We start from the raw sequence: 12,054 nt of genomic DNA on the forward strand, positions 1-12,054 counted from the left end.
ATTCCTACGTGGCAGCGGTACGGCCCAGTTTGCTACCGATTTGAGGGAAAAAGAATGTCAGGACTGCTCCGCGGACTGATGGGGTATCATATTGGATGGCAGAATCGGTCCGAACAGCTCGATCTAGAAAGATGTCGGTGGTTTGAGCAGTGGCGGAGCTACGTTGGGGCCAACCTGTGCTCTGGCCCGCCCTGTCCAGCTGAAACATGGCCCAACTTGCCAGCCAAGTGGCCTCGACCATCTCTTTTCTACGCTTTCTTCCTCAGGATGGCCCGCCCAAGGAATCCACGGTAGCTCCGCCAGTGGGTTTGGGAGTCAGCATTGGAGATGTGCATAAAACAGAATAATCTAGGGCTGCACTAATTCGTTGTCTACTGACCTGTATATTTCACCATCAACCTAGTTTTTCTGCTTTACACTGGAAGACCGTGGAGGCATGTAGGCATCAATCATCACAAACTCTGCTGCCGAGCATCATTCAAGAAAATTCTTCGTCACAATTCTGAAACTTCAAAGAATGGAGGGAATACTTCCAAATTCTCTACCAGAATAATCTGTTGGCATGGACACGCGCTTCCAAACCAACAGCCAGCCACCCTACGGGAGAATATCAGGTCATACAAGCACGCAAATGCTCCCATGAGACCAATTTAAAAAATTCAAGTCTAGATGTGTCAACAAATATCATAAAATGTCATGAATGTTCACAATATATGTGTCTACGAGCCCTTAATATTCAGATCACAATTTAAAATACACATTGAAAAACAAAAAAGACAAATTCAGATGTGAATTGTGTCATTTTTACACTATTCATGCTTTTGTCTTTATTGACACTATTTATGTTGGATTTGTCATTTTTGTTTCTTTTTGTGAAACAAAATAATCCTTGGCTGTATCAGATGCTTTTTTTTCGGGGAAGCATCAGATGCTTTTTCAGAGGGATAAATCTCACAACGGACCTGGGTTATCAGTGAACCAAAGCACGCGCCAAATGACAAAAACACCCTCGGGAGTTAGGACTCTTGTAGTACAAGTAAAAATATATGAACATTCTGATTTTCCTGGGATAGCTCACGAGTATAGCACTGCTAGTGCACATGTTTTGCTTTCTACTCTCTCTGTAAAGAAATATAATACTTTTTCTAAAAAAGTCTTATATTTTTTTACAGAGTATCTTTGAAGGACACTTATCACGGCAGCTATTTAATTGCATGGAAGCATCGGCGAAAAGGAAACACCGATTATTGGTTGGGGATCGACTTCTTCCAAGCAACGCACGCGATGATTAGGACATCTTGTCTACGTCGGTTTGGTTCCACTCAACCACCACGTTGCCCGCCCCTGTTCAATCGAGGTAGCACATACGTGCCGTGTATGTTTTGCACATTTCATGCTGATTGTAGTTTAATAATTTGATAATTAATCAAGCATCACAGGAGTATATACTCTTTAAATAAAACTTCAGGAGCATATACTCCATATACAAGTTAGATAAACCTGGCATGTATATACTACTCCCTCCGTCCATAATGTAAGACGTTTTTTCACACCAGTGTAGTGTCAAAAAGCGTCTTACATTATGGGACGGAGGGAGTACATGCCTGATGAGCGACAAACAAGGTGTCATCTCGCATCTGTGTGACAAATGATCCGGCATATATACAGAAGTGCACTAAGAAGTTGTGGATACCTACGGTGCTAATCTTTTAGTTTAGTTCAGTGCGGTTCCCACTGAGGCGTGACTAATTTAGAAAGAACAATATGCATGCCTAGAGCTGCTTCCGGGAAGGTTCCGAGGCTCACTTCGGTTTGAAGACCTATATAGTTTGATTCTATACAGCCGAGCCACACCTAAAATTAGTAGTCCCCATAGTAGTTTATTAATCCAAATGGGAAAAGGGACGAGCTTTGTCTAGTTTAAACTTTTCCTGTGGACCACCACCATTTCAATTCATTCTTGTATAAATATGCACTGCTTAGGCTAGCCATAGTGGAAGTAACATAGATAGTAACTTAACACAACCCAAGACAATTTTACTTATGTGGCAAGTATTTAATGAGGAAAGAGGTGCTTGTGGTAACATAACATAGCGCTTCCCGAGGCAAAATGAGCCTATGAGATAATAAATGAAGCAATCTATGATACTACTCTATGTTACTTTGCACTATGAAGGTAATAACTTACACTAGTGTCATATGCATGACAGTAGTCTAAGTTATACTCCCTACTGTGACCAGCCTTATTGTTGGGTGTGGAGAAATGGTAAAACCATTGATGTCCTGTTTCCAACTTTTAGGGCAGCTTCCACAAGAAAGTTAGAGCAAGCTAGTTTTGGATGTACTCCTACATGTAGCAAGTCTTTGTCAAAGTGGGGAAGAGAGGATTGACGTGAGTAACAAGTTGTGGCTTGACCTACTTATGATGTACTAGTTGAAGAAGTTGCTATCCCAAGTACATTATATTATCCCCGAACACCATTCAAACGATAGATTTCATGGATACTCACGGCCAATTAGTATACACACGTACACACATGTAAGGTTTCTTTGTGAACAAGTGTAGAAATTTGCAAGATTACCGCTACAAATCATGGTTGATTAAATTTGTCTTCTTTACACACGTCTATATGCTTTGTCTATGTCCATGGTAATCCGCGGCCATGTGTTTTCCTCTTTCGCCTTTATACGAGAACCACAAACACGAATTTTCTTGTCTTCCACATCTTACTTTTTTGCTTCACCATCGCTCGATGCTCCTGTAAGCCTCCTTCTCCGTCAAGGATTAATAGTCCGATATGTACTATGTTATATTTACATTTGTGCCATCCCATGTCATTGACTTAGCGACCTAGAGTTGTCGATGCAACCATTTCACTCAGCCAATGTCTAGGTACATCCACACATTCATTTCATCTGGTCGTAGGGCCCTTTCTGCCAGAGCGAAATGGACAGATTGAATAAAGATCACTGCCGCAGCAGATTTGGCCGCATAAAACCATGACAACTATAGACAAGACAACTAGTGATGCATGTCGACCGAATCATACTCCTACTTTAAATGTAAACTGCAAGATCGCACTAAGCAACACCGATTATTATTTGGGGATCGACTTCTTCCAAGCAACGCACGCGATGATTAGGACATCTTGTCTACGTCAGTTTGGTTCCACCCAACCACCATGTTGCCCGCCCCTGCTCAATCGAGGTAGCACATTTTGCACATTTCATGCTGATTGTAGTTCCACCCAACAAAAAAAATGTGCTGATACACCTCTCCTTTTCTTTTTCTTTCTTCATTTTATTAATTATATTTATATACATACTTTAAAAGTTACTTACTCAATTAAAAAAATAACCACAGATTAAAAAATGTGCATACATTGTAAAAAAATGTTTGAACTACTTATGAGAAATGTCGATAGCATTAAGAAAAAATGTCCATGAAATTTAATAAATGTTCATGCTTTTTAAAAAAACGTTTGTGAAATTTTAGAAAACGTATATACAATGTAAATAAATGTTTGCAGAATTTTCGAAAAACCAACTTCTAGACATAATAAACAAATAACTTCTAGACAACCTATTTGTTTATGTATATGCTGAAAATCATCTTCTAGACAACCTATTTATTTATGTATATGCTCAAAATCAACTTGTAAATAATAACTCTGCGAAAAAGTTATTTTGTATATGCTCAAAATCAACTTCTAGAAAACCTATATACTTCTAGACAATCAAATTGGCATAATTTAATTAGGAACTACGTATGAATGATTGTCTAGAAGTTGATATACAGGTTGTGTTTCTTACAATCTTGTGTACCATGCACATACATTTTTTCAGTAAAAAGTCATAATTTTGAAATTTTGGCTCTGTTTCTCCAAAGGGAATATATGCTTCTCAATAGAAATCTCTTCCTAAGTACAGAGTTTATCGTATTTCCAACTTGCACATATCAAGGATAGCCGGGGAATATTTTGCTCACAAGGGGCGGTTTAAACGCACAAGTGTTGATTGCCTTCTTTATTCAAGTCGGCGGTCCAATCTCATAGCAAAATTTCTTATCCGACAAATTCCTTCTTCAAAGAAGCTACGAGAATACATGGCTCCACTTCATCATTGCTCTTGCGCTTCCTACTAGAAGAGGGTGCTTCGTGTTGATTTTGAGCATCTGTAATGGCAAGATAAAATGGTAAACACACAGTTTTGCTGACAATTCAATCAGTATCAAAAGATGCAGTCTATCACGACAGTTCCTAGTGCCAGAAGGTGGTATTGTCAGATGCCAGTTCAGTAGGATAGAGAAGCACTAAAGTTACTACTAGTAAAATTTCAGTTTCATCAAATATGATATGTTATGGTGATTGTGATACATGAGATCCCAGGGCCAGCACTCCTGATGGAAGTCATGGACATGAGCATGTTCTCTGCAACAACAGGTGACAAGCAAAAGAAACTGCAAGTTCATTCATACCTCCGCAAGCATATGTTTGGGGTGTGGTGGGTCGATCACACGGAGAAGTAGGCACCAACGCAGCAGGTGGCCATGGCATTTGGAAAGGGTATACGCCATGGTTCGATGACAACGGAACTTATCCATGAGGCTCAGGTCCTTGAGATCAATGACAAAGTGAGAAAATTTGCAACTCATACAGTAAACAATTGCCAGCCCAGCAGCCACCATATGAACGCCGAACCGCCGGTTGAAGCTGTCCAGCCAGCCGATATGGCTTTGCTTCTCCAACTCCCACGCATGCCCGCCACCGCCGTCCTTCTTCTTGAGTAGCCACACTTGCAGCGTAGTCCTGCCGACCATAAGCAAAAGGCAACACACACCGGCCTCGGTGTCTCCGATGGCGTATGCTCCCGGCGGCATCATCGTGTGCGTCGTTATTGTAACTGGCAGAGGGACGATGGAGAATGCCATGGTGCTGGTGTCGAGCAGGAGCGAGGAGTTCCGGTCATATCTCCAGAAGATGAGCCCGGCCGCAGCAGCGAGCATCGGTCACATGCTCTGCGCATGTGCAGGCATGCGGATGCCGTCCACCCACGGGTGGATGCGCCACTCGGCCGTGCGGGAGGCGTACTCCATGCCGCGCAACCTTTGGCCCTCTCGCTGCACGGTGACCACGCGGAATTCTCCATGGCCGTCCATCAAGCAGTCCCATATGTACTCCGCTGCTCCGGGTGGTAGTACAGGGAGGAGTGGTTCGTCGTTCCGTGGACGGGGCACGGCGACGTGCCGGTGGGAGACGGGGTCGTAGAGGGAGACGGAGTCGCCTCTGCAGAGGAGGAGGCACCCGTTGCGGCAGTCCCGGAAGCGCCACGCCGTGTCGTCCTCGAGGCGGGTGAGCAGGAAGTCGCCCCCGCGCGCGGCGGCTACGAGGTCCGGGTCGGAGCGGACGGCGGCCGCGGGGTGGAAGATGGGGAGCTGCTGGAGGTCTGGCTGCGAGGCGAAGAGGCCGAGGATGGGTGACCGGGGGTGGAGCTCGCGAAAGCGGCGCAGGAAGGGGGAGCTTGAGGCTATGTCGCGCCAGCGGCGTGAGGCGAGCGCGGCTCGAGCGAGGTGTTAGCAGTAATCTTGATTAAAATGCTGGTACTGATTAGTAGTCAATTAGATTAGGAGAATCACAGGAAATAGTCCGGCTAGGATGCATATTGGTAGTACTATTAGGAGTCCTAGTCGTTTGTACTAGGTTAGTTGGTAGTACACGCGTGAGTGTCCGAGTTGTATTAGGACATCTAGTACGTATAGGATTAGTTTTGTCTTGGGTCGGTGGCTGCTGTGCATATATATATATATATATATATGCACTTGGCCGTGAGTTTTGTAACCATGGCAAGAAAAGGAGAAAATAAAAAGAGGAATTTTTAGGGTATGACACGTACCCTTGGCTATCAGTTTTTCTATCGCGTGTGTTCGTGATTTGATGTGATCGATCATGTGGCAGAATCTCAACAATTGGTATCAGAGCAAGGTCGGTTTGAAGCCGCGCTTGCCCCGGGGTGGCGACCCGACTAGCGCCTCGGGGCGGGCGATATGGTCGCTGGGTGGTGCAGCGACGAGGAGGAGCGGGCGATAAAGTCGCTGGGCGGTGCAGCGACGAGGTGGAGCAGACGATTGTCGTTCCGTGCAGCGACATGGAGGGAGACGGCGGGCTGTCGTCAGCAAGGCGGTGAAAGGTGATCGCTGACGGGAGAGGTGGTGCCGGAGTGCGGTGCCGGAAGTTCATCAAGATCGTCGTCCATGGGAGTTTGATGAGTCAAGGAGTCGTGCGGGTTAGCACGGTCGGTCGGTCGGTCGGTTGGTTAGGGCATCTCCACTAAGGCCCCCAAGAAGCCCCCCCAGGCGCTTTTTTGGACGCCGGCGAGTAAAAAACGCCCCAGTCAGGGCCCCAAGACGTTGTTTTACGCCGGATTTAGCAAAAGTTAGCGCCGGCACGCTCACCCCGCACCCAGCCCGCCGGGGGGGCAGCTGGGGGCGCCGGCATTAGCTTTTTGTAGGCGCTACCCCACTTGCCAGCCTCTCTCTCCCCCTTTCTCTTCTCCAGGCCCACCCACGTGCAGCACACTCCCTCTCTCCTCTCCACGCCCACACTCCCTCTCTCCCCGATTCTACTCTCCATGTACTACGGGCGGGCGAGGCAGGAGCTCGCCGTGCGCGGCCGGGGCGGGCGCTGGCCGGGGCAGGCGCTGGTCGGAGCTGGCGAGGCGGGGCCGTGGCCGGAGCAGGCAAGGCCGGGACGGGCGAGGCCGGAGCAGGCAAGGCCAGGGCGGCCACGGGAGTTCCTGCCCCCGCCCAAGAAGCAACCGCCGACGAGGAAGAGCCGGACGAGGAGGAGGGTGGCATCGACGTCTTCGTGCCCCCGACGGCTTAAGGAAATATGCCCTAGAGGCAATAATAAAGTTATTATTTCCTTATAATCATGATAAATGTTTATTATTCATGCTAGAATTGTATTAACCGGAAACATAATACATGTGTGAATACATAGACAAACAAAGTGTCACTAGTATGCCTCTACTTGACTAGCTCGTTAATCAAAGATGGTTATGTTTCCTGACCATGAACAATGAGTTGTTATTTGATTAACGAGGTCACATCATTAGTTGAATGATCTGATTGACATGACCCATTCCATTAGCTTAGCACCCGATCGTTTAGTATGTTGCTATTGCTTTCTTCATGACTTATACATGTTCCTATAACTATGAGATTATGCAACTCCCGTTTACCGGAGGAACACTTTGGGTGCTACCAAACGTCACAACGTAACTGGGTGATTATAAAGGAGCATTACAGGTGTCACCAAAGGTAGATGTTGGGTTGGCGTATTTCGAGATTAGGATTTGTCACTCCGATTGTCGGAGAGGTATCTCTGGGCCCTCTCGGTAATGTACATCACATAAGCCTTGCAAGCACTGCAACTAATATGTTAGTTGTGAGATGATGTATTACGGAACGAGTAAAGAGACTTGCCGGTAACGAGATTGAACTAGGTATTGGATACCGACGATCGAATCTCGGACAAGTAACATACCGATGACAAAGAGAACAACGTATGTTGTTATGCGGTTTGACCGATAAATATCTTCGTAGAATATGTAGGAACCAATATGGGCATCCAGGTCCCGCTATTGGTTATTGACCAGAGATGTGTCTCAGTCATGTCTACATCGTTCTCGAACCGTAGGGTCCGCACGCTTAAGGTTTCGATGACAGTTATATTATGAATTTATGTATTTTGATGTACCGAAGGTTGTTTGGAGTCCCGGATATGATTACGGACATGACGAGGAGTCTCGAAATGGTCGAGAAATAAAGATTGATATATTGGACGGATATATTTGGACACCGGAAAGGTTCCGGAGAAGTTTGGAGCCCGGGGAGGTTACCGGAACCCCCCGGGAGGTATATGGGCCTTATTGGGCCCATGTAGGAGGAAGAGAGAAGGAGCAAGGGAAGGGGGCGCGCCCCCCAAGCCCAATCCGAATTGGGGAGGGGGGCCGCCCCCCCTTTCCTTTCTCCTTCCCCCTCTTCCTATTACTACTACTAGTACTACTTCCTAATACTAGTACTCTTTCCTTCCCCCTCCAAATAAGATAAGGAAAAGAGAGGGAAACCTACTTGGAGTAGGTTTCCCCCTCGTCATGGCTCGCCCCCCCTAGGGCCGGCCACCTCCTCCCTCCCTCCTTTATATACGGGGGTAGGGGGCAAGGAGCAAGGGAAGGGGGCGCGCCCCCCCAAGCCCAATCCGAATTGGGGAGGGGGGCCGGCCCCCCCTTTCCTTTCTCCTTCCCCCTCTTCCTATTACTACTACTAGTACTACTTCCTAATACTAGTACTCTTTCCTTCCCCCTCCAAATAAGATAAGGAAAAGAGAGGGAAACCTACTTGGAGTAGGTTTCCCCCTCCTCATGGCGCGCCCCCCCCTAGGGGCCGGCCACCTCCTCCCTCCCTCCTTTATATACAGGGGTAGGGGGGCACCCTAGAACACACAAGTTGATCATTGATCGTTCCTTAGCCGTGTGCGGTGCCCCCCTCCACGATATTACACCTCGGTCATATTGTAGCGGTGCTTAGGCGAAGCCCTGCAACAGGAGAACATCAAGATCGTCACCACGCTATCGTGCTGACGGAACTCCCCCTCGGCGCCTCTGCTGGATCGGAGATCGAGGGTGCGTCATCGAGCTGTACACGTGTCAAGAACTCGGAGGTGCCGGAGTAACGGTACTTGGATCGGTTGAACCGGAGGACGTACGACTACTTCCTCTACGTTGCGTCAACGCTTCCGCTTCGGTCTACGAGGGTACGTAGACGACACTCTCCCCTCGTTGCTATATCATCACCATGATCTTGCGTGTGCGTAGGAATTTTTTTGAAATTACTACGTTCCCCAACAGTGGCATCCGAGCCTAGGTTTTATGGTTTGATGTTATTTGCATGAGTAGAACACAAGTGAGTTGTGGACGATACAAGTCATACTGCCTACCAGCATGTCATACTTTAGTTGAACCGAGTGTGGCTACGCCCGGTCCTTGCGAAGGTTAAAACGGAGTCTATTTGACGAACTATCGTTGTGGTTTTGATGCGTAGGTGAGATTGGTTCTTGCTTAAAGCCCGTAGCAGCCACGTAAAACTTGCAACAACAAAGTAGAGGATGTCTAACTTGTTTTTGCAGGGCATGTTGTGATATGATATGGTCAAGGCATGATGCTAAATTTTATTGTATGAGATGATCATGTTTTGTAACCGAGTTATCGGCAACTGGCAGGAGCCATATGGTTGTTGCTTTATTGTATGCAATGCAATCGCGATGTAATGCTTTACTTTATCACTAAACGGTAGCGATAGTTGTGGAAGCATAAGATTGGCGAGACGATAACGATGCTACGATGGAGATCAAGGTGTCGCGCCGGTGACGATGGTGATCATGACGGTGCTTCGGAGATGGAGATCACAGGCACAAGATGATGATGGCCATATCATATCACTTATATTGATTGCATGTGATGTTTATCTTTGTATGCATCTTATCTTGCTTTGATTGACGGTAGCATTATAAGATGATCTCTCACTAATTATCAAGAAGTGTTCTCCCTGAGTATGCACCGTTGTGAAAGTTCTTCGTGCTGAGACACCACGTGATGATCGGGTGTGATAAGTTCTACGTTCAAATACAACGGGTGCAAAACAGTTGCACACGCGGAATACTCAGGTTATACTTGACGAGCCAAGCATATACAGATATGGCCTCGGAACACGGAGACCGAAAGGTCGAGCGTGAATCATATAGTAGATATGATCAACATAATGATGTTCACCGATGAAACTACTCCATCTCACGTGATGATCGGACATGGTTTAGTTGATTTGGATCACGTGATCACTTAGAGGATTAGAGGGATGTCTATCTAAGTGGGAGTTCTTAAGTAATATGATTAAACTGAACTTAAATTTATCATGAACTTAGTCCTGGTAGTATTTTGCAAATCATGTTGTAGATCAATAGCTCACGTTGTTGCTTCCCTGTGTTTATTTTGATATGTTCCTAGAGAAAATTGTGTTGAAAGATGTTAGTAGCAAAGATGCGGATTGGATCCGTAATCTGAGGTTTATCCTCATTGCTGCACAGAAGAATTATGTCCTTGATGCACCGCTAGGTGACGGACCTATTGCAGGAGCAGATGCAGACGTTATGAACGTTTGGCTAGCTCAATATGATGACTACTTGATAGTTTAAGTGCACCATGCTTAACGGCTTAGAATCGGGACTTCAAAGACGTTTTGAACGTCATGGACCATATGAGATGTTCCAGGAGAAGTTAATATTTCAAGCAAATACCCGAGTTGAGAGATATGAAATCTCCAACAAGTTCTATAGCTAAAAGATGGAGGAGAATCGCTCAACTAGTGAGCATGTGCTCAGATTGTCTGGGTACTACAATCGCTTGAATCAAGTGGGAGTTAATCTTCTAGATAAGATAGTGATTGACAGAATTCTCTAGTCACCATCACCAAGTTAGTAGAACTTCGTGATGAACTATGATATGCAAGGGATAACAAAAACGATTCCCAAGCTCTTCGTAATGCGGAAATTGACGAAGGTAGAAATCAAGGAAAACATCAAGTGTTGATGGTTGACAAGATCACTAGTTTCAAGAAAAGGGCAAAGGGAAGAAGGGGAACTTCAAGAAGAACGGCAAGCAAGTTGCTGCTCAAGTGAAGAAGCCCAAGTCTGATCCTAAGCCTGAGACTAAGTGCTTTTACTGCAAAGGGACTGGTCACTGGAAGCGGAACTACCCCAAGTGATTGGCGGATAAGAAGGATGGCAAAGTGAACATAAGTATATTTGATATACATGTTATTGATGTGTACTTTACTAGTGTTTATAGCAACCCCTCAGTATTTGATACTAGTTCAGTTGCTAAGATTAGTAACTCGAAACGGGAGTTGCAGAATAAACAGAGACTAGTTAAGGGTGAAGTGACGATGTGTGTTGGAAGTGGTTCCACGATTGATATGATCATCGTCGCACACTCCCTATACTTTGGGGATTAGTGTTGAACCTGAATAAGTGTTATTTGGTGTTTGCGTTGAGCATGAATATGATTTGATCATGTTTATTGTAATACAGTTATTCATTTAAGTAAGAGAATAAATTGTTGTTCTGTTTACATGAATGAAACCTTATATGGTTACACACCCAATGAAAATAGTTCGTTGGATCTCGATCGTAGTGATACACATAATCATAATATTGAAACCAAAAGATGCAAAGTTAATAATGATAAGTGCAACTTGTTTGTAGCACTGCCGTTTAGGTCATATTGGTGTAAAGCGCATGAAGAAACTCCATACTGATGGGCTTTTGGAATCACTTGATTATGAATCAGTTGATGCTTGCGAACCATGCCTCATGGGCAAGATGACTAAGACTCTGTTCTTCGGAACAATGAAGCGAGCAATAGATTTATTGGAAATCATACATACTGATGTATGTGGTCCGATGAATATTAAGGCTCGCGACATGTATCATTATTTTCTGATCTTCATAGATGATTTGAGCAGATATGAGTATATCTACTTGATGAAACATAAATCTGAAACATTTGAAAAGTTCAACGAATTTTAGAGTGAAGTGAAAAATCATCGTAACAAGAAAATAAAGTTTCTACGATCTGATCGTAGAGAAGAGTATTTGAGTTAGGAGTTTGGCCTTTAGTTAAAAACAATGTGAAATAGTTTCACTACTCATGCCACCTAGAACACCACAATGTAATTGTGTGTCCGAACGTCATAACCGTACTTTATTAGATATGGTGCGATCTATGATGTCTCTTACCGATCTACCACTATCGTTTTGGGGTTATGCATTAGAGACAGCTGCATTCACGTTAAATAGGGCACCATCTAAATTCGTTGAGACGACACCGTGTGAACTATGGTTTGGCAAGAAATCTAAGCTGTCGTTTCTTAAATTTGGGGTTGCGATGCTTATATGAAAAAGTTTCATCCTGATAAGCTCAAACTCAAATCGGAGAAGTGCG

General features: G+C 45.1%; 1 protein-coding gene across 1 annotated transcript; it reads right to left on the reverse strand.

The window, feature by feature from the left end:
• Nucleotides 1-3,937: 3,937 nt before the first annotated feature.
• On the reverse strand, nucleotides 3,938-5,573 carry LOC123086183 (uncharacterized). The gene is made up of 2 exons (XM_044507906.1): nucleotides 4,478-5,573; nucleotides 3,938-4,174 (listed from the first exon to the last, which is right to left on the reverse strand). The coding sequence occupies exons 1-2, from the start codon at nucleotides 5,003-5,005 to the stop codon at nucleotides 4,094-4,096; spliced, it is 609 nt and encodes a 202-aa protein (XP_044363841.1). The 5' UTR covers nucleotides 5,006-5,573; the 3' UTR covers nucleotides 3,938-4,093.
• Between the last annotated feature and the right edge of the window lie 6,481 nt (nucleotides 5,574-12,054).

Source organism: Triticum aestivum, chromosome 1B (assembly GCF_018294505.1).
Source record: "Triticum aestivum cultivar Chinese Spring chromosome 1B, IWGSC CS RefSeq v2.1, whole genome shotgun sequence".
NCBI classification, from domain to species: Eukaryota; Viridiplantae; Streptophyta; class Magnoliopsida; order Poales; family Poaceae; genus Triticum; species Triticum aestivum.

What these genes read in the sequence shown, in the direction of transcription:
- LOC123086183 (XM_044507906.1), bottom strand. Translation starts at nt 5,005, where the DNA reads ATGCTCGCTGCTGCGGCCGGGCTCATCTTCTGGAGATATGACCGGAAC. An exon ending in CCAAACATATGCTTGCGGAG is followed by an intron (nt 4,175 to 4,477) that starts GTATGAATGAAC and finishes TTGCCATTACAG; the next exon opens with ATGCTCAAAATCAACACGAA.